This window comes from Bubalus kerabau, chromosome 11, assembly GCF_029407905.1.
Source record: "Bubalus kerabau isolate K-KA32 ecotype Philippines breed swamp buffalo chromosome 11, PCC_UOA_SB_1v2, whole genome shotgun sequence".
Lineage (NCBI taxonomy): Eukaryota > Metazoa > Chordata > Mammalia > Artiodactyla > Bovidae > Bubalus > Bubalus kerabau.
The window spans coordinates 96,885,482-96,904,587 of record NC_073634.1 but is presented as its reverse complement, the minus strand read 5'-3'; the positions used below and the strand labels follow the sequence as shown (position 1 = coordinate 96,904,587).

At 39.8% G+C, this 19,106-nt stretch overlaps 2 protein-coding genes and 1 non-coding gene across 8 annotated transcripts in view; all 3 read left to right on the top strand.

Annotated features, from left to right (window-relative positions):
• Nucleotides 1-254: 254 nt before the first annotated feature.
• Nucleotides 255-6,849, top strand: ZBTB6 (zinc finger and BTB domain containing 6). 3 transcript variants are annotated; one of them, XM_055541086.1, is made up of 2 exons: nucleotides 255-1,060; nucleotides 1,731-6,849. In XM_055541086.1, the coding sequence occupies exons 1-2, from the start codon at nucleotides 1,034-1,036 to the stop codon at nucleotides 3,012-3,014; spliced, it is 1,311 nt and encodes a 436-aa protein (XP_055397061.1). In that variant the 5' UTR covers nucleotides 255-1,033; the 3' UTR covers nucleotides 3,015-6,849. The 3 variants fall into 3 exon arrangements, with proteins under 3 accessions (XP_055397061.1, XP_055397062.1, XP_055397063.1); XM_055541087.1 differs by having other exon boundaries at nucleotides 256-522; XM_055541088.1 differs by having other exon boundaries at nucleotides 256-1,219.
• On the top strand, nucleotides 6,607-6,678 carry TRNAC-ACA (transfer RNA cysteine (anticodon ACA)). The gene has a single exon. It is a non-coding gene; the product is annotated as a tRNA-Cys (tRNA).
• Nucleotides 6,850-11,160: 4,311 nt separating the features above from the next.
• The window catches only part of RC3H2 (ring finger and CCCH-type domains 2), a 52,957-nt gene continuing 45,011 nt past the window's right edge, over nucleotides 11,161-19,106 (top strand). Inside the window, exons 1-2 of one of the 4 annotated variants that reach the window (XM_055541072.1) lie at nucleotides 11,161-12,116; nucleotides 18,605-18,902. In XM_055541072.1, the coding sequence (XP_055397047.1) occupies nucleotides 18,672-18,902 (231 nt within the window). In that variant the 5' untranslated portion in view covers nucleotides 11,161-12,116; nucleotides 18,605-18,671. The remainder of the gene's footprint in view (nucleotides 12,117-18,604; nucleotides 18,903-19,106) is intronic. The other 3 variants (XM_055541071.1, XM_055541070.1, XM_055541069.1) reach the window with 3 other exon arrangements.

Below are 19,106 nucleotides of genomic sequence, written 5' to 3'. Positions count from 1 at the left end.
GTAGGGCTGTAGGGAGGAAGCCATAGGTTGACAGATGAGGTGGGATCCATATCCTGACGGGGCATTAATTAAGTAATCTCCAATACTGATTCCAATAGCACCCTCCTCTTTTCCCAACCCCCCTCTCCGCCACCTTTTATATGGCGGGTAAGCGAAGGATCCGGTCCCTAATAATCCAGGAGGGTCTCCCGGGATCCCTGCGCCTGGTACTCCGACAGATTCGCTATACTACTTCACAACCAGTTTGCCATTCGGATGTTGAGAACTCACGGAGCAAACCGGCTCGAGTGCCGAAAGTGGGACAGGAGAGATGGGATTCGAGGGAATTCCAGGGTCTGTCATCCCAGTCGCGGGGGCAGTGAAGAAGGAAGACTGTCTCAGGATGTCCTTCCGGGACGCCCAGAGGGCCCCAGTGAGGAACGAAGCTAGTTGACCCCGGATGTGTTTTCTCCCCAGGCTGACCCCCACCTTCCGGCCGGAGCTGCCGCTACCGCGGAAAGCTTGACTCTGGTTTCTGAGTCGGTGAGTGAGTGCCCTGGAGTCTCGCGGGTGGGGAAGCCTGAGGCGGAAGCTGGGGAGCAGGAGGGCAGCAGCGAGGCGCGGCCGGGGAGTGGCTGAAATGCTGCTGCAGGCACTTGGCCGTCAGGACCTTGGCCCTGGCGGGCTTGGCTCGGGAAGACCTATGTCACGAACTAGAGGATCATCCAGGCCGGTGTGATCCGAATTCAGTTCAACAGATACTCCCGCAGCTGCCCCTGCTCTGTTCCGGCCACCATGCTCGCTGCAGGACTTCAAATGAACTAGGCTCCTTTTCATGATGTTCTGGAAACTACTGACTCTGTCGGGAGACGGGAGGAGAAATCTTATTTGATTTGAGCTTTATGCCAGATCACTAGCTGGAAGCGCGAATATAACGTACAAAGATGTAATTGGGTCTTCTTGTCTGAGCAGTGGTGAAAATCTAAATATCAAAGCAGCTTCAATGTAAGAGATTGAGGAAGGGTACAGCCATAACGTTGGTGAAGGCCAAATAATGAAGGATCTTGTATTCGCTAAGAAGGTTAGACTGTCCTGGAGATGGAGGAGAATCATGGAAGATTTAAAGCAGAAAAGAAAAATAGAAAAATTTTAAAAGTTCTAAAAGATGTTATTCTTATGGCTTTTAGGAGGGTAGTTTGTAATGTAGGAGACTGGCATCAAGGAGGCTGCAGTGGTCCAGGTATGCAGAAGGAAGGACCTGCTTACCTGGAGGTCCAGGTGATGAGGAGTTAGGAAGTTTGGTGATTATATTAAGGATTCTAATTTGGGAAACTGTTAAGTCCACTTAGTAGTGGCCCCTAACAATGTCCTTGTCCACAAGGCACATAGAGTTTAGTCAAAGAGAAAAACATAAAAAACTGTTGAGTACAATTCAATGTAATAAATGCTGTATGTAACATAACCAGTCTGCCATGAAAAATGTTTAATGTACAAATAAAACAATGAACAAAAAAAAATGCTGTAACAAAAAATTTTTTTAAATGTGCCACAAGATCATTGAGAAATGCCTTTTTTTTTTTTTGGATTTTGAGGTGGTTACCCTAGGGGTTCAGTCTTAGCACACAGATTAGAATTTGAGTTATCTTCTACCTAATTTAGGTTTAGGATTTGGGGATGATTTATTTTTGCTATCACAATGTAGTAAAACAACTCCGATCCTTACATCTGTGTTTATGTTTTATTTTGCTTAGATTGTGACCATGGCTGCTGAGTCTGATGTTCTGCACTTCCAGTTTGAACAACAAGGAGATGTAGTCTTGCAGAAAATGAATCTCTTGAGGCAGCAGAATTTATTTTGTGATGTGTCAATTTATATTAATGACACTGAGTTCCAGGGGCACAAGGTGATTTTAGCTGCTTGCTCCACCTTTATGAGAGATCAGTTTTTACTCACTCAGTCAAAACATGTCAGAATCACCATCTTGCAGAGTGCAGAAGTTGGCAGAAAATTGTTGCTCTCTTGCTACACTGGAGCACTTGAAGTTAAAAGGAAAGAGCTTTTGAAATATTTGACTGCTGCCAGTTACCTTCAGATGGTTCACATTGTGGAAAAGTGCACAGAAGCTTTGTCAAAGTATTTGGAAATTGATCTTTCTATGAAAAATAACAATCAGCATGTTGACCTCTGTCAATCCTCTGATCCAGATGTTAAGAATGAAGATGAAAATTCAGATAAAGACTGTGAGATCATTGAAATTTCAGAAGATAGTCCTGTAAACATAGATTTCCATGTTAAAGAAGAGGAAAGCAACGTTTTACAGTCTACAGTAGAGAGCTTGACCGCAGAGAGAGAGGAAATGAGATCGCCAGAGCTGTCTTCAGTAGACATGAGTTTTAAAGACAATGAAATTCGTATCCTCCATGTGGAATCTATCAGTACTGGGGGTGTAGAAAATGGAAAGTTTTCACAGCCTTGTACCTCTTCAAAAGCAAGCATGTATTTCTCAGAAACACAGCATTCACTGATCAATTCTACAGTTGAGAGCAGAGTGGCAGAAGTCCCTGGGAATCAAGATCAAGGCTTATTTTGTGAGAACACTGAAGGAAGTCATGGTCCAGTGAATGAGATTCAGAATCTAGAGGCTGCTTTTTCCTTGAGGCACCAGTGCCCCCGGTGCCCTCGAGGGTTTCTTCATGTTGAGAACTATCTGCGCCACCTTAAGATGCATAAACTGTTCTTGTGCTTACAGTGTGGGAAAACATTTACACAAAAGAAGAATCTCAACAGGCACATTCGAGGGCACATGGGCATACGGCCCTTTCAGTGCACTGTGTGCTTGAAGACATTTACTGCGAAAAGCACACTTCAGGACCACTTGAATATACACAGTGGGGATCGGCCATACAAATGCCACTGTTGTGACATGGATTTCAAGCACAAATCTGCCCTCAAAAAGCATTTAACCTCTCTCCATGGCAGAAGCAGTGGTGAAAAACTACCCAGGCACGATCTGGAAAGGCAAAACCTACTGTAACTAGAACCACACCTTGTTATGTAAGCTGTATATCATTCTGTTGGGCAAGTCTTTCTATAGAAATGCAGCATTTGTAATATTGCATTTCCACCCCCATCTTTAGACCTTATTTTTGGTCTACCTACACATGTTATTCTTTCTGAACTTGTACTACCAGTTCCAAAGTGTGGGAGACATGATAAAGCTGATAGGATGCTGTCTTGTCTCATGCATTATATATGAGTCTCAGTGGTTTATCTCAAGAAATAGTGTTCCTCTTAAATATTCTTGATTCTATTGACAGAGGATCCAGCAGTATTTCCAGATTCTGATTTCAGATCCCTAGATAATGGATATAGGTGTACAATCCAACCATACCATAATTTTAATAAATTAGGATACTGAGAAGAGGAAAAAAAATTTAAAGCATACTATTATTCATTATTAGTCATTTTAACAACAGGTAGGACTAGTTAATTTTTTATAATGAACTGTATTGGAAATTCTAAACACCATGATACCTGTTGTTTTAAACTGTAAAGGAACACCATTCAGATTCACTTGGAAGTAGCAGAATTTCCTTATACATAAAGGTAATATTCCTTACAATAGTATATCTATGAGTTGTTAGTATATATATTTTAGAATGATTAATTAGGCCCAGGTTTCGTGATTTTATTTAATATGGTAACATTTAATAATTTTGTGGCCAGTAAAATTATATCAATGGCATGAAGCTCTAAGGTATTTGTTATGTTTTCTTTTTGAAATTTATTTTGTTAGTTAACATACAGTAAAATTGACTTGTTTTTGGTGTACAGTTCTATGAATGTTTCTATATGTACAGAGTTATGCAGCCACCACTGCAATCAGGATGCAGAACATTCCATCACCCTCCAACACTTCTGTATGCTTCACCTTTGTAGTCACTCCTCCTCCTAGCACTAAACCCGGGTGCCAGTTCTCCATTTTTATAATTTTGCCTTTTCTGAGATACCATGAATGGAATCTTATAGTATGTTCCCTTTTGAGATGCTGTTTTCACTCACTTTAATGCCTTTGATATTCATCCATGTTGCTGTATCAGTAGTTCATTCCATTTTTTTTTATCTTGAATTGGCAGTATATATTAGTTTTCTTAGTACCACTAGATGAACGGTTTAAATATGGGTAACTCCAATACTTTGGCCACCTGATGCGAAGAGCTGACTCATTGGAAAAGACCCTGTTGCTGGGAAAGATTGAGGGCAGGAGGAGAAGGGGACGACAGAGATGAGATGGTTGGCTGCCATCACCGACTCAATGGACATGAGTTTGGGCAAACTCCAGGAGTTGGTGATGGACAGGGAGGCCTGGTGTGCTGCAGTTCATGGGGTCGCAAAGAGTCGGACATGACTGAGCAACTGAACTGAACTGAAGCTATTAGTGTTCTTTTTTTTTTTTTTTTTAACTTAATTTATTTAGGCTGCACCTGGTCTTATTTGAGGCACATGGGACCTTCTAGTTGTGGCATGTGTTGGTTGTGGCATGCAGAATCCTCAGTTATGTATAGTTATAGACTTTCTTGCCAAGATGTCCAGGTTAGCCTTTTTCTTCCTTGCCGGACTAGAGGCCGATAGTAGGACTTGACGCCTTCTTCTTGGGGGCTTTGGGCAGCAAGTCGTGGCTGCTGTTAACTATTGCTGGGGTTGCTCACGGCCATCCTGCAAGCCTTTTGAGTTATACATGTCCTTGATGTCCTTGTGGCCAGCAGAGCCCCTTTGTGCAGCTGGTTCAGCTGAAGAGACCATGGGGAGGAGGGAGCCAAGATTCCACACTTTATGGCCTTCCTGTCATCCTGTACCTCATGAAACTGTAAGCTTCATGAGGAAGGCTCTTCGTGTAGCCCTGGCAGCTGGCTTTTCTGGGGGCATCTCCACACTGCAGGCCTGTCTGCCATGAGGAACCTAGCACCTAGGACCCTGCACAAGTCAGGTCATGAAGGGAAAGCCCTCAGCCTCGTCTGGTCCTGTTCAGCTCTCAAGGTTTCCAGGTTTAGTCTTAGATGATCCCTATCATGCTGCCTTTCTTCTAAGTGCTTTTTTCCACTTCTCATAGGAGATTTCTCTGCCAGAGCCGCCATTCTCTCTTTGAGATAAAGCTGAAGCCTTTTTTTAGATTCTGAAAAAAGCTTGTGAAGCCTTTTTTTAGATTCTGAAGAAAGCTTGTCAACGGTTCTGACAAGCATTTATTATGTTCTTCATTCATTTTTTATCTCTGCCTTGCCTTGGAGAGCACGGCCACCCTCTGACCAACTCTGCCTCCCCCTTGGGGAGCATCTCTGCTATCCGCAGGGTCTGCTGCAGCTTCTGCTCTGCCACTTCAGGAGTTCCTGCAACTGGTGGTTTTCAGCCTCAATTTCACAAACACCTCATTGCAGTTTTGTGCTCACTTCCTTAGATTTGATGAGGTCTTCTCTGGCTGTGTACAGATCTTCCAGCTCTGTCACATGAGTTGAGAGGACTGCCAGGCGCTCCCTCATCTGGCTCTTCCCTTTTGACTACTTGTCTGTCATTTCCTGGAGCACCGTGAATACAGCGGGGTCGTCCTCATGAGAACCATCAGAAGATCTCCACAGAGATCAGGTTCCTGCAGGTCTCTGCCATCACACCCCTGTACAAGGCCCTGTAAGCAGAGTCCAGGCATTCCCACTCCTGAGGGAAGTCAATGGCCATGTCCTCAAAGGTCAACTGTTCCTGAGAAAAAGCCATTCCAGACTCCAGTTCTTTCCTTTTCTGTAGGCCACGTGAGTCTTTGGAAATTTATCTTGAAAGTTTGAAAGATGTTGTTTATTGCTTAGAATCAGCATACCCCTTCCTGTGCCACAACCACACGTACATGGATGACCTCACCATGTGGAATAGACAGTCCTCTGCTGCCCACAGTCACAAGAGGGATTCAGCACAGCAAACTCCCTCACAGAGACCAACAAGTGAGGTTTCTGACACTTCCCTTCAGATCTGCTCGCCCAGGAGTTCCCTGGTGGCCTAGTGAATGGTTAGGATTCTGGGCTCTCACTGTCATGGCCTAGGTTCAATTCCTGGTGAGGAAACAGGTCCCACCAGCCAAGAAACTTTCCACTATATAAGAAGAGGAGAATAAGGCACTCAGGCCTGGAATAAATCATAGCAGTAATGGCAACCTCTGATTTACTTGAGGAGGAGGACCAGGTGCTGGGGTTTGAGGTCCCTGGAGGGTTCCACATCAGCCTGAAGTATAGTGGGGTACCATGCAGCACAAATTTACATTAGAAGCCCTGCTTAAGAGTTTTATTTCATATTTTCAGAAATGTGCCAAAAGCAAAACCAGGATGTGTGGTTATTTTACCGAGAGTAATATTAAGGTGGTGTTAACGAGCCATGGCTTTCTAATATCCCTGTCTGCATGTAATACAAAACGTTTTGTTATAACAAGATTTAAACATACTGCAGGGCAAATCATATCTTCTAAAACACAGGAACTACTTTTAGTAAAGAAGCCTGACTGGATATATCTTATTTCAAGATGTTCTGTTCCTCCTCCATTCACCTCAGTTTTATTTAGAATTTCTGTTATGTTTAGTTTCTGTAGGGCTTCCCTGGTGGCTCAGACGGTAAAGCATCTGCCTACAATGCAGAAGACCCGGGTTCAATCCCTGGGTTGGGAAGACCCCCTGGAGAAGGCAATGGCACCCCACTCCAGTACTCTTGCCTGGAAAATCCCGTGGACGGAGGAACCTGGTAGGCTATAGTCTATGGGGTTGCAAAGAGTCGGACACGACTGAGCGACTTCACTCACTTTAGTTTCTATGGAAGCCCTTTCACATTTTAAAATGTAATATACTTTGTACCATTTAATGTATTTTGTGATGAATCACATGTTGATTGTGTAAGTGTTAAATACCCTTTTTGTGATGCTTTGTGAAAAATAAATTCTTTATAGATTTTTAACTCTGGGAGAGATTTTAAATAATCCAGCTCTCATACTGGATAAGAAAAACAACTTCATAACACCCAGGTCACTAGTTAGTGACATTGGGTAGGTCACTTCTCCTTGAGCTTTTCATAAGTTTATATGTAAAATGACAATTTCGATTTTGACAAAGTAAGATCATTTCCAGGTCTATAATTCTTTGATTTTATATGTAAATCTTCCTGAATTTCTAAGGACAGAGAAGAGGGAAAAGCCAGGGAGGATAGTTTTGTGTCTTTATGAATGTTGCTCCTTGAGTACTCCATTGGAGGCAGAATTTTTCTGAATTAAACTTTTTCTTCCACTCGAGAATTTGATAGCACAATGTTCAGTTTTCTTTCCCATTTGACCTATGATTGGACATTTTTAGGCATGAGAACATTTTCCTTTCAGAAATACTTTATGATTAAAGTACTCTTATTTTTGCTTCCTAGAATGAAGTTTTGTGGGGGAGGGATGGAGATGAGAGGGAGAGTAAAAGAATAGAAATAAACTTTTTTTTTTTTTAGGAATTGGTATCTATCTTTGATGATTGAAAAAAATTATGGTTGTACTATGTTTTTGCTTTATGTGTGCCTTGTAAAATTCTTGTGAAATTTTTTGTAAGCTCTTTGAGACTTGCTTGTGGGGCAGGGCTGTTTTGTGAAAGTGATGGTTGTTATTTATTATTATTTATTCCTGTTTACTAGCACAGAGTGATCTCAGGTCATTCCTGGGGGAGTGTATGTTTGCATGATGTATCTAAACAATTTCAGAAAAATGAAATCGTTTTTTAAAATGCAAAGTAATGTATGGCAAAGTAAAATGTTGAATTTATTCATTGAAAACATTCACTTTTAGTTCTTTGTGGTTTCTGGTATGATGGGAAAAGTATGCAGTATGTTTTGGTTCAGCTTCTTCATTTACTGGATTTATGTATAAAAGATCTTGGAGAGACAATTGTTAGTTTGGTGTAAAAGAAAATCCTTGCCCTTTTCCCCTGGATGTAACTATTCTATATGTTTACATAAATAATAAACTGGAAATGGGAATGGGGAGCTTTGTCTTTTGTCTAATCTGTGAATTTTAAAGAAGGAAACTATTTTTCCTGGGTATTCATTTAGTCATTCAACAAATACTTAGTCCTTACAACGTACACCTGTATTAGAAGTTAGGTATACAGACAAAATCCTTACTCTTGAAACTTATATTGTACTGGAGGTTCAGTTCAGTCGCTCAGTCGTGTCCACCTCTTTGCGACCCCATGAACCACAGCATGCCAGGCCTCCCTGTCCATCACCAATTCCCAGAGTCCACCCAAACCCATGTCCATTGAGTCGGTGATGTCATCCAACCATCTCATCCTCTGTCGTCCCCTTCTCCTCCTGCCCTCAGTCTTTCCCAGCATCAGGGTCTTTTGCAATGAGTCAGCTCTTCGCATCAGGTGGCCAAAGTATTGGAGTTTCAGAGGTAGACAAACACTAAACAAATAATTAAAACCAATATAGTATGTCAGATTTAAAAAATGGAATTGGAGAAAATAAAGCAGGTGTAGGTGGTGCTAGGGAAGGAGAATTAGAATTGAAATTTTGATTGTGATCAGGTCACCTGTGAAAAATCTCACCACATTATCACATACCACTGACCAGTGGCATGAAAAAAATATATATATATATATATAGTTGAATGGAAAACAGTGAGCCAAATGAATCATCATTGGGAACCTTTCTCTTGGTTTGGCATATATTTCATAAAGAGAAGAGAATGAAAGGGATAAAAATGCATGTAAGAAAATCTTTGTTGTGGACAAAAAAAGAAAAGGAAAGATACAAATATCTGAATGCAGAGTTCCAAAGAATAGCAAGAAGAGATAAGAAAGCCTTCTTCAGCGATCAAGGCAAAGAAATAGAGGAAAACAACAGAATGGGAAAGACTAGGGATCTCTTCAAGAAAATCAGAGATACCAAAGGAACATTTCATGCAAAGATGGGCTCGATAAAGGACAGAAATGGTATGGACCTAACAGAAGCAGAAGATATCAAGAAGAGGTGGCAAGAATACACAGAAGAACTGTATAAAAAAATCTTCATGACCCAGATAATCAGGATGGTGTGATCACTGACCTAGAGCCAGACATCCTGGAATGTGAAGTCAAGTGGGCCTTGGAAAGCATCACTATGAACAAAGCTAGTGGAGGTGATGGAATTCCAGCTGGGCTATTCCAAATCCTGAAAGAATGCTATGAAAGTGCTGCACTCAATACGCCAGCAAATTTGGAAAACTCAGCAGTGGCCACAGGACTGGAAAAGGTCAATTTTCATTCCAATCCCAAAGAAGGGCAATGCCAAAGAATGCTCAAACTACCGCACAATTGCACTCATCTCACACACTAGTAAAGTAATGCTCAAAATTCTCCAAGCCAGGCTTCAGCAATATGTGAACTGTAAATTTCCTGATGTTCAAGCTGGTTTTAGAAAAGGCAGAGGAACCAGAGATCAAATTGCCAACATCCACTGGATCATGGAAAAAGCAAGAGAGTTCCAGAAAAACATCTATTTCTGCTTTATTGACTATGCCAAAGCCTTTGACTGTGTGGATCACAATAAACTGTGGAAAATTCTGAAAGAGATGGGAATACCAGACCACCTGATCTGCCTCTTGAGAAATTTGTATGCAGGTCAGAAAGCAACAGTTAGAACTGGACATGGAACTACAGACTGGTTCCAAATAGGAAAAGGAATATGTCAAGGCTGTATATTGTCACCCTGTTTATTTAACTTACATGCAGAGTGCATCATGAGAAACGCTGGACTGGAAGAAACACAAGCTGGAATCAAGATTGCTGGGAGAAATATCAATAACCTCAGATATGCAGATGACACCACCCTTATGGCAGAAAGTGAAGAGGAACTGAAAAGCCTCTTGATGAAAGTGAAAGTGGAGAGTGAAAAAGTTGGCTTAAAGCTCAACATTCAGAAAACGAAGATCATGGCATCTGGTCCCATCACTTCATGGGAAATAGATGGGGAAATAGTGGAAACAGTGTCAGACTTTATTTTTCTGGGCTCCCAAATCACTGTAGATGGTGACTGCAGCCATGAAATTAAAAGACACTTACTCCTTGGAAGGAAAGTTATGACCAACCTAGATAGCATATTCAAAAGCAGAGACGTTACTTTGCTAACAAAGGTCCGTCTAGTCAAGGCTATGGTTTTTCCAGTGGTCATGTATGGATGTTGAGAGTTGGCCTGTGAAGAAGGCTGAGCACCGAAGAATTGATGCTTTTGAACTGTTGTGTTGGAGAAGACTCTTGAGAGTCCCTTGGACTGCAAGGAGATCCAACCAGTCCATTCTGAAGGACGTCAGTCCTGGGATTTCTTTGGAAGAAATGATGTTAAAGCTGAAACTCCAGTACTTTGGTCACCTCATGCGAAGAGTTGACTCATTGGAAAAGACTCTGATGCTGGAAGGGATTGGGGGCAGGAGGAGAAGGGGACGACAGAGGATGAGATGGGTGGATGGCATCACTGACTCGATGGACGTGAGTCTGAGTGAACTCCGGGAGTTGGTGATAGACAGGGAGGCCTGGCGTGCTGCGATTCATGGGGTTGCAAAGAGTCGGAGACGACTGAGCGACTGATCTGATCTGATCTGATTTTTTTTGGTCATCTGGGCAATAATAATCATATATATTTAAACTCATTATAGTTTATAAACTTCTTTTCCATATGTGTTCTAATTTGTGGGGATTTACTTCCATAAACATTTTTGTTGGACGTCTGGTTTCACATTGTAAAGTGCCTTGAGTTTAATTAAAATTCACAGCCATTTTCTTAATCTGTTTTTCAGTTTCTCAACAGTAAGAGTACATTGTATCTTTTAGGAATATTTTGATGAGCACATGAAACAAAATAGTAAGATTAAAATATTTATTACCTAACTCAGGACCTGCCACATGGTACTAATGACACAGGTCTGTTAATGTTATTTCCCTGATCTCTATTCCTAGCCTGGTTCTTCATCTATAAAAACAATAAATTCTACCTTACAGCTTACCATGAACAAATCCTTCAACAAATATTTGAGATGGTAATGCCAGAATCTGATTGAATTTTGACTTCTGCCAGCTTCTGACTGCTACTGCTGCTAAGTCGCTTCAGTCGTGTCCGACTCTGTGCAGCCCCATAGACGGCAGCCCAACAGGCTCCCCCGTCCCTGGGATTCTCCAGGCAAGAACACTGGAGTGGGTTGCCATTTCCTTCTCCAATGCATGAAAGTGAGAAGTGAAAGTGAATTCGTTCAGTCATGTCCGACTCTTAGCGACCCCATGGACTGCAGCCCACCAGGCTCCTCAGTCCATGGGATTTTCCAGGCAAGAGTACTGGAGTGGGGTGCCATTGCCTTCTCCGAAGGATTCAGAATTCTCTGTTTAAAAAAAGAGATAAGTGTTATGCCAGGCAAACGAATGCTTGTTTTTATTTTTTAAATAGGGAGCTTGCTTGACACTTCGGTGCAGCGCCTGGGGGATTCGGTCAGCATTTGATTATGGGAGAGTCAGTACAATATAATATATATGCATCAGATTATGCTCAATCCATACTACACCTTCCACAAGGTGAGTCAGACTCTGGCTCAAACCAGAGTCTCGAGGCTGGCTCGAGGCGCATATTAATGTGCAGGGAGTTTCCCATCAACCCCTTTGGCTTGCCAGGTCTGCTAACAACACCTCCCACAGTCCTCCAGGGTTCCCTGGTCACGTGATAGGGGTGGTTCAGTCGACAAGAGGAAGGCGGATGCGCAGTCCAGGTGGCGGTGGTTGCCTCTCTTCCACCTCCCCAACTCCGGGTCATGAGTGATCTCGCGTGAGGTGGGGAGTATCTTCTCGCGAGAGCTAGATCGGGATCCCTCTAGGTCCGCCTCCGTGGTGAGGAGGGGGAGGAGGAGAAGGAGGCGGAGGCGGAGGGAGGAGGAGGAGGCCCCGTCGCGGCCTCCGCCGCCGCCAACGGGGCTGTCCCTGTAGCTCCCGATGGAGTTTGAGGCCGTGAAGCCGCCGCCGAGCTCTGCCCCGGCGAGACGAGGCGCCTCCGTCGCCGAGCCGCGCGGTCGCGGGGCCCCCGGGAGCGGCCCTTAGCGACCCCACCCGGGCCCCCTCAGGTAGGGCGGGGGCGGGCACGATGCGGCTCGGGCCCCAGCCCGGGTCTTCGGTCCCCGGCGGTCGGGCGGGAGACTGGTCTCAACCCGTGGCCTCTGTGTTGTTGTCTCCGGTGCTCCGAGGGTTGGTAACTGAGGGCCGCACCTGACACCCGAACGGGGCCCGGAGTCCCGGGCCGGAGGAGGCCCCTCGCCCCGGTAGGGCTTTTTAGTACCGAGCGCCTGGCGCAAATGGCCACCTCCCGTCCACACCAGCCGGGGGGGGCGCTTCAGCCCCTAAGGAACCCATCCAAGCAAAGGGCAGGCTTCCCTCTCTCTTTTCTACACCAGTTAGTAAGAGTGGGGTTGGAGGTGGTCCTCGAAACCAAGTCCTCTCCTATCTTTTCGGCTCTCTGCACCGGGGCTTCCCGAGATGCAGGGATGGTGGAAGCGACTGAGTGTTAAATAGGGACCCCGGCCAAACAATGCCCTGGGAGGGCTTAACCTCCTGGGAGGGAGAGGGCTGGACCTGAGTGGTTGCAGAGTGGTGGTGACGGAGCAATGGCATGAAACAGCCAGGGAATTCTGCTATGGTTTTCTTCTTGCCCTGTTTCATTTTTCCTTCTTGGGGAAGCCTGTTAAGGAGACTCTTCCACCATCTTAGAAGAATGGTAGAAAGCATCTTTGTTTCTCAGAAGCAGCTCTACTTTTCTCTGTTCTTAGCTTTCAGGAAGGGAGAAGATGGGGGTAGGTAGCTGTCATTTCCATCCTTGGAATCACAGAACAGTTTAAGATACCGGCAGACAGAACCTTGACATCAAAATTGTCTCAAGTAATCACTGACAAAGTAGATCTCATTTCATGATTCCTACCCTCCTTTTTTTTTTTTTTTTAAATAACCACCTAGGTTCCCTTTTAATTCCTACTCTCCCCTTAGCTAGGCCCCTTCTTTTTAATTCCTATTCTCCTCCCACTAGCTGTGATTAGAATGACTTTGTATCCCAAATAAAGTGTTTAATCTTTTTTCCATTTTTGTATTTGTCAAACTTTTTAAGTTCCGGTAAGAACTTTTGATTAACCTGAGAAAGTTAATGTTGCTACACTAAATTGATACACTCAAAAGCAGAGAAAGAAAGATTTTAGTTAGCTTTTGTGCAGCCTGTTTATAGTTAAGCATAGAAATTTAGTTGTGGGTTCTTGAAACAGTAAGTTCATGGATTTTTAAAAATCTGCTTAAAGAGCTACACCACTGTTCTAGCATAACATCCTTTTCTTATGTTGTTTACTTCCACATTCAGATCTTTAAGAAGTCGATGCCATTACATCCTGTCAAAGACCATCTTTCAATATTGCCATTTTTGTTGATTTGGAAATTGATGTTTTCCAAATTTTTAGAGTTTGGAAACTAGCTGGAAGGATAACACATTAAACATATATTTTAGACATGTTTAGAAAAAGCAGATGTTATAATTCAAATTTGCACCTATTTGAGAACTTAATTGCAGTCATATTCGTTAGTGGCTTCTTTGAGTTATTCTTGATCTGTTATTACTGTTGGGTTAACCTGACATGTAAGACTTATGTCCTTTGTTCGTATGTTTTGATTATTTCACTTTGTACTTTTGTAATTTGCTGTGTATTCCAGTTTGAGAAAGTTAAAAAAAAAAATTCTTTTGGGAGGGAAAGCATTTTTGTTTCCATGCAATTTTATATTCAGGAATAAAACTTGCATTGTATGCAATATCAAAGAAGGCTAAATAAACTTACAATCAGATCTTATTATAAGAAGTACTTGTTTATAGTTTTGTTTGAAATAGATTAAAGTTTCATTTTCTATTGATGGAAAAATGGAAGCATGTAGTAAAATAAAGCTGGCTGAAAATTTAAAATAATGTTGTAAACCTAGCTTCATAAATGTTAAGTAACATCTTTATGATCCTCAAGTTTTTTAGTTTTATGAAAACCTTCCTAAGTGTAGATATTGCTTTAATCTCACATTTTTGATAAAAGTTAGTTTTGATTATTACTTTGTAATTGTAAATACTCTACAGTTGCACTGTCCAATACTAGCTACATGTGGCACTTGAGTACTTGAAATGTAGCTGGTGTGAATTGAGATGCGCCATAAATGTAAAATACATATTATGTTTTGAGACTTAGTCCAAAAAATAAAAAGAATTTATAATTTCTTACATTGATTACATGTTGAAATGATATTTTGGATAAATTGGGTTAAACAAATTATCATTAAAATTAATTTCACATGTTTTTCCCTGCCTTATTTTGACTACTAGATATTTTAAGTTACTTGTGACTCACATTATATTTCTACTGGACAGTACTGTTCTAGAATATCCCTACTCTTCTAAGAAATAAATCATCTGAAGAGAAGTAGGCACATGAAAGCCAAAAATTTCCTGGTAGATTATCTTCTTAGAATCAGAATAACCAGAAGGCTAAAGACTTTGATGATATGACGAGTAAAGTTATCCAGTGGTCATTGTTTAATAGGCATAAGTGAGTAAGTTCTGTCACAAGAAAGTATGTTTCAAGTTGTCATGACTAAAGTAGTAAAACTTTATTGGTTATATTAATTAAAATAGAAAATTATGCCTTTACTGTTCTAATAGAAGGAATTGAAAGTGAAATGTCATACTTATTAAAAAACTGAATTCAACAACAATGGATTTTAGAAGTAAAACTTGGGTCATGTCTTTTCTAACGTACACTAAAGCACATATAATAGCAGTCTTTAAAATGGTAATTCAGTTCCTTTTTTCCAGTCCTTTTCGTATGTTTGAATGCTGAGTTTTAGAATTTAGAAATTATTTTCATTGGTTTTGTTAGTTTTATAGAGTAAGATCTAAATTGTACCTATGATTCTTTAAATATAATTTTTTAAGTCCAGAACTACTGTTTTTAAGGTTTCTGAATTGAGAAGTGCTATTACAGTCCGTTAAAGTAGCTTAAATTTCTCACATGGGTGAACTAAAATGAAAACAATTGAATGTTTTAATTAACAGATCTGAGCCCTAATGTTTACATCTTCATAAAGAGAATTGTAAAATGCTTTATTTTTTTATTATACAGTAGTGAATGAGGCATAAACCTAACCTGATATTTTAAAATCAAGTTTCGTAGTCCTGGACTACTTGCATAATATCATGGTAGACTAGTTAACAGAAAATGAAAGTACTTAGCTGATAAGCAGTTTGCTTTTAATAAAGCAGTTTCTAATTTGCATCATATAAGAGATGTCTATTATTCTTCCTTTTTTTATAAGTTTGTATTCATAGCAAGGAGCTTATAGCCTGAAAACTTACTTGAGTAAAAATCCGTTTAAGGTCTCTCTTAGTGTTTCTCACTCCTAGGCTTTATCTTGTTATTCTTCTTCAGTTTTAGTAACTGAAATTACTTAATACAAATAGTTTAATTTGAATTTAACTTGTTTTTCTTAAGTAGTCCCTTTATATATCTAGAGGTATGGGCTTTTAAAGCTATTTTATCTCAATTTGAGGTGTTTGGGGAGTATCTTTAGGATGGATACTTACTTTACTATTAAATATAAATGTTATTAGCAATTTAAATTTCCACAGATTCAAATAAATTGCTATGTATATCTTAGCTTGCATTGGTTCATTTAGATACTTTTTAAAAATAAATTATAAAAACAGTAGGCTCTTTATCATTTTTGATAATTATAAAAATATTTTCTAGGTAGACATTTACTAAGTGCTTTTGAAAGGAATGAAAAGCCAATTTTGTCATCACTAAACATTTTAGTGTTTTAGATAAAATTTTGTCTATTGTAATCGAGGCATCTAGAATATATTTACAGTGGTACTGAGGAAAAACATTTTAAAAGGTCAAATCATTTCTTATAAGGAAAGTTCAGTTTTAATTTTTCTGTCAGAAAGTTAGAATCTGACACATAACAGAAGGAGAATTTGGCATATTTTTTTCTTTTTCTTTCAAAGACACTAATTTGATTGCTACTAGAAATTAAATTTCTCAGTATTATATGAAAACATCTGGTGTTCTTAAACCTAGTAACACATATGGGATATTATAAAACTATAAAGTGTATTCTGGAATAATTTGAAACACTTCAAAATTAGTAGGTGAAAATATGCAAGATGGCATTGTTATGTTCAGTTCAAACTTAATGTCTTTTCACCTCCCCCCCCCCCATTAACTTTAATGTAAAGCATTTCAGGATAATCTTGGAAAACTAAATAAGGAAAGAGTATTTGCTGCTAGTTTCCTATTACCCAGTGGCCCATGATACCCTAACCCACAGAATTAGCATTTCCAAACAGGTGGCCATTATGAAAAAAAGAGATGCGGTGTCTTGCTTTGGTAAACATTTTATCAGTTCAAGTTATTAGCTAGATTAAGACTCTCAATACTAGATTTAACATAAAATTCATCCTCCCTTACAGGCCTTTTCCTTGTACAATTCCACAGTCCAGAACCGAACATTAAAAATGTTGACTAGTTTCAAAGTGTGATGTGTTCACCTGCTTAGTCCTCATCTCTAAAGTTGAAAGCAAACTGTTTTTCAGGTTGATGACATTGATAGATGTGGAAATGTGAGAGTGTAATGTGTAAAATAAATATAACTTGCATGATTTGGCTAGTTTGAAAATAAAGTTATTAGATACTTTACATTGGAGCTATTTGAGGAAAAGTTTGTGTAGGGGGCTTTTTACTCAGCAACTTCGGTCTTCCATTTTTACCAAGATACATTTTAAAACCTTAGTTTTTTTGAACATAAAAGGCACAATAAAGATTAATAGAGTACTTCATTTGGGCGTGAGGTTATTTGAGAATCAGTTACATACTTTTCTATCCTGAATCTTACTACATTTTTAAACATATAATTTCTGTGGTACTCATATATTTGTGTTGGTAAACATTCTTATGAAATGAAAGTATTGGCTGTTTAATTGCCCTAAATACCTAGATTTCTTGTTCACCAGAGAGCCTCTGTCAGACTTACGTAAGTTTTGAATTGAAAGATGCAGAAAACTTGTGAATGTAGTGTTCAAGTTAGATATCTAAAGATTTTAAGTTAGATGATTTGATACTGAATATTTTAGTTTATTAAAAATTATAGAGCATTTTAATCTTAGGAATAAGAAAAGAAGAATCACTGTCATTTTTTTCCCCATGTACTTTTTAATCATATGCATATATAAAGATAGAAATTTATGCAGTCGACCCTTGAATCATGTTGGGATTAATCCACATATAAATTATATTTGTCCATCCTATCCTTGGTTCTTCTGCATCTGTGGATTTAGTCAATGATGTACTACTATGTAGTACTGAGTATTTACCGTTGAAAAATACCTATGTGTAAGTGGACCTGGGTAGTTCAAGCCTGGTTGTTCAAGGGTCAACTGTATTTTGCTGGTTTTCTACTTAGAATTATTAGATAAGAATATTATTTTATTCTTCTACATCTTGCTCCTTGGACCTGATGGTTTTTGATTTTATATATGTGTGTGTGTGTGTATCACTGAATGGTATGTTTTGTCAAAAATATTATAGGGAACTACATTCAATTCACCAGACTTCCCTGGTGGCTCACAGACAGTAAAGCATTTGCCTGCAATGCAGGAGACCTGGGTTCAATCCCTGGGTTGGGAAGATTCCCTGGAGAAGGAAATGGCAACCCACTCCAGTATTCTTGCCTGAAAAATTCTATGGATGACGGAGCCTGGAAGGCTACAGTCCATGAGGTTGCAAAGAGTCGGACATGACTGAGCCACTTCATTTCACTTCACATTCGATTCAAGATTTGTCATTTCCTCTTTTCTTTCTTTTTTTTTTTTAACTTTGGTACTATTATTTTAAGGTTGGCATTATTCATTTGTGGACAAATAACTGTCATTACAGTTTTCTTTCATACTTTTTAGTGCCTTAGCCTCATAGTGAAGTCCTTACCAGAGAGTTCCTCTTTTGTGACGCTGCCAACTTGAATCCTCAACTGATTTGGTCATTCAGGTGTCAAAGCTGTCCCTCACTCCTGACTCATCGTGATTTTGTTTGGATCAGTACTTCCAGAGTTCACTAACTCTTGGATCATAATACGTTTGGTGGTAGTAGATATCCAAGGGAAACACTTAAAAAAATTAATTGTAAAAATTCTAAAATTGTAAAATTTCATTTTTACAAAATGAAATTCTAAAAATGAAATTGTATTAATAAAAAGTTAATCTGCTTATTTGATGTGGTGTTTAAGAAAAACACATGGAAGCTTTGATGAGCAACTGATACAAATACATTTAGTTGAAAGGAACACTGTTAGGATATTGTTTCTAGCCACAGTTTTCAGAAATTTAATTAATCCAGCAAATAGACTTAAAGAAAAGATGTTAAAAGTGTATAGAATTGTTCAGAAGTGTTTTTTTACATTTTGAAGCTGTGATGGTTGACTTAAGCAGTTAACCCTTGAAAGGTGAATGATGAATATGTGGTTAATTCTTACTTTTGTCCATTTCCAGCTTACAAAACACTACACAGCAAAATAATGATCTGCTAGACTGCTAACCCGAGCATCCAGCTTCCACAATGCCTGTGCAGGCAGCTCAATGGACAGAATTTCTGTCCTGTCCAATCTGCTATAATGAATTTGATGAGAACGTGCACAAACCCATCAGTTTAGGTTGTTCACACACTGTTTGTAAGACCTGTTTGAATAAACTTCACCGAAAAGCTTGTCCTTTCGACCAGACTGCCATCAACACAGACATTGATGTGCTTCCTGTCAACTTCGCACTTCTCCAGTTAGTTGGAGCCCAGGTAATCTTTCAGGATTTTACTTATTTGAAATAAGTAATAATTATAGAACTTTGTTCATTATGGGATACAAAATATGTTTAGGGATATTCAAGGCATAAAAAATACTCCACATACCTGATTTGCATTATTCCATAAATGATTTTCTTTAGATAATGTCATAAATCTTTATGCAAAACTAGAAATTCCATTTAGTTATATATGTCT

Excerpts from the sequence above, each read along its gene's own strand:
- ZBTB6 (XM_055541086.1), top strand. The coding sequence starts at position 1,034 with ATGAAGGATCTTGTATTCGCTAAGAAG. Across the intron at positions 1,061-1,730 it reads ATCTTGTATTCGCTAAGAAG|ATTGTGACCATGGCTGCTGA; the intron begins GTTAGACTGTCC and ends TATTTTGCTTAG.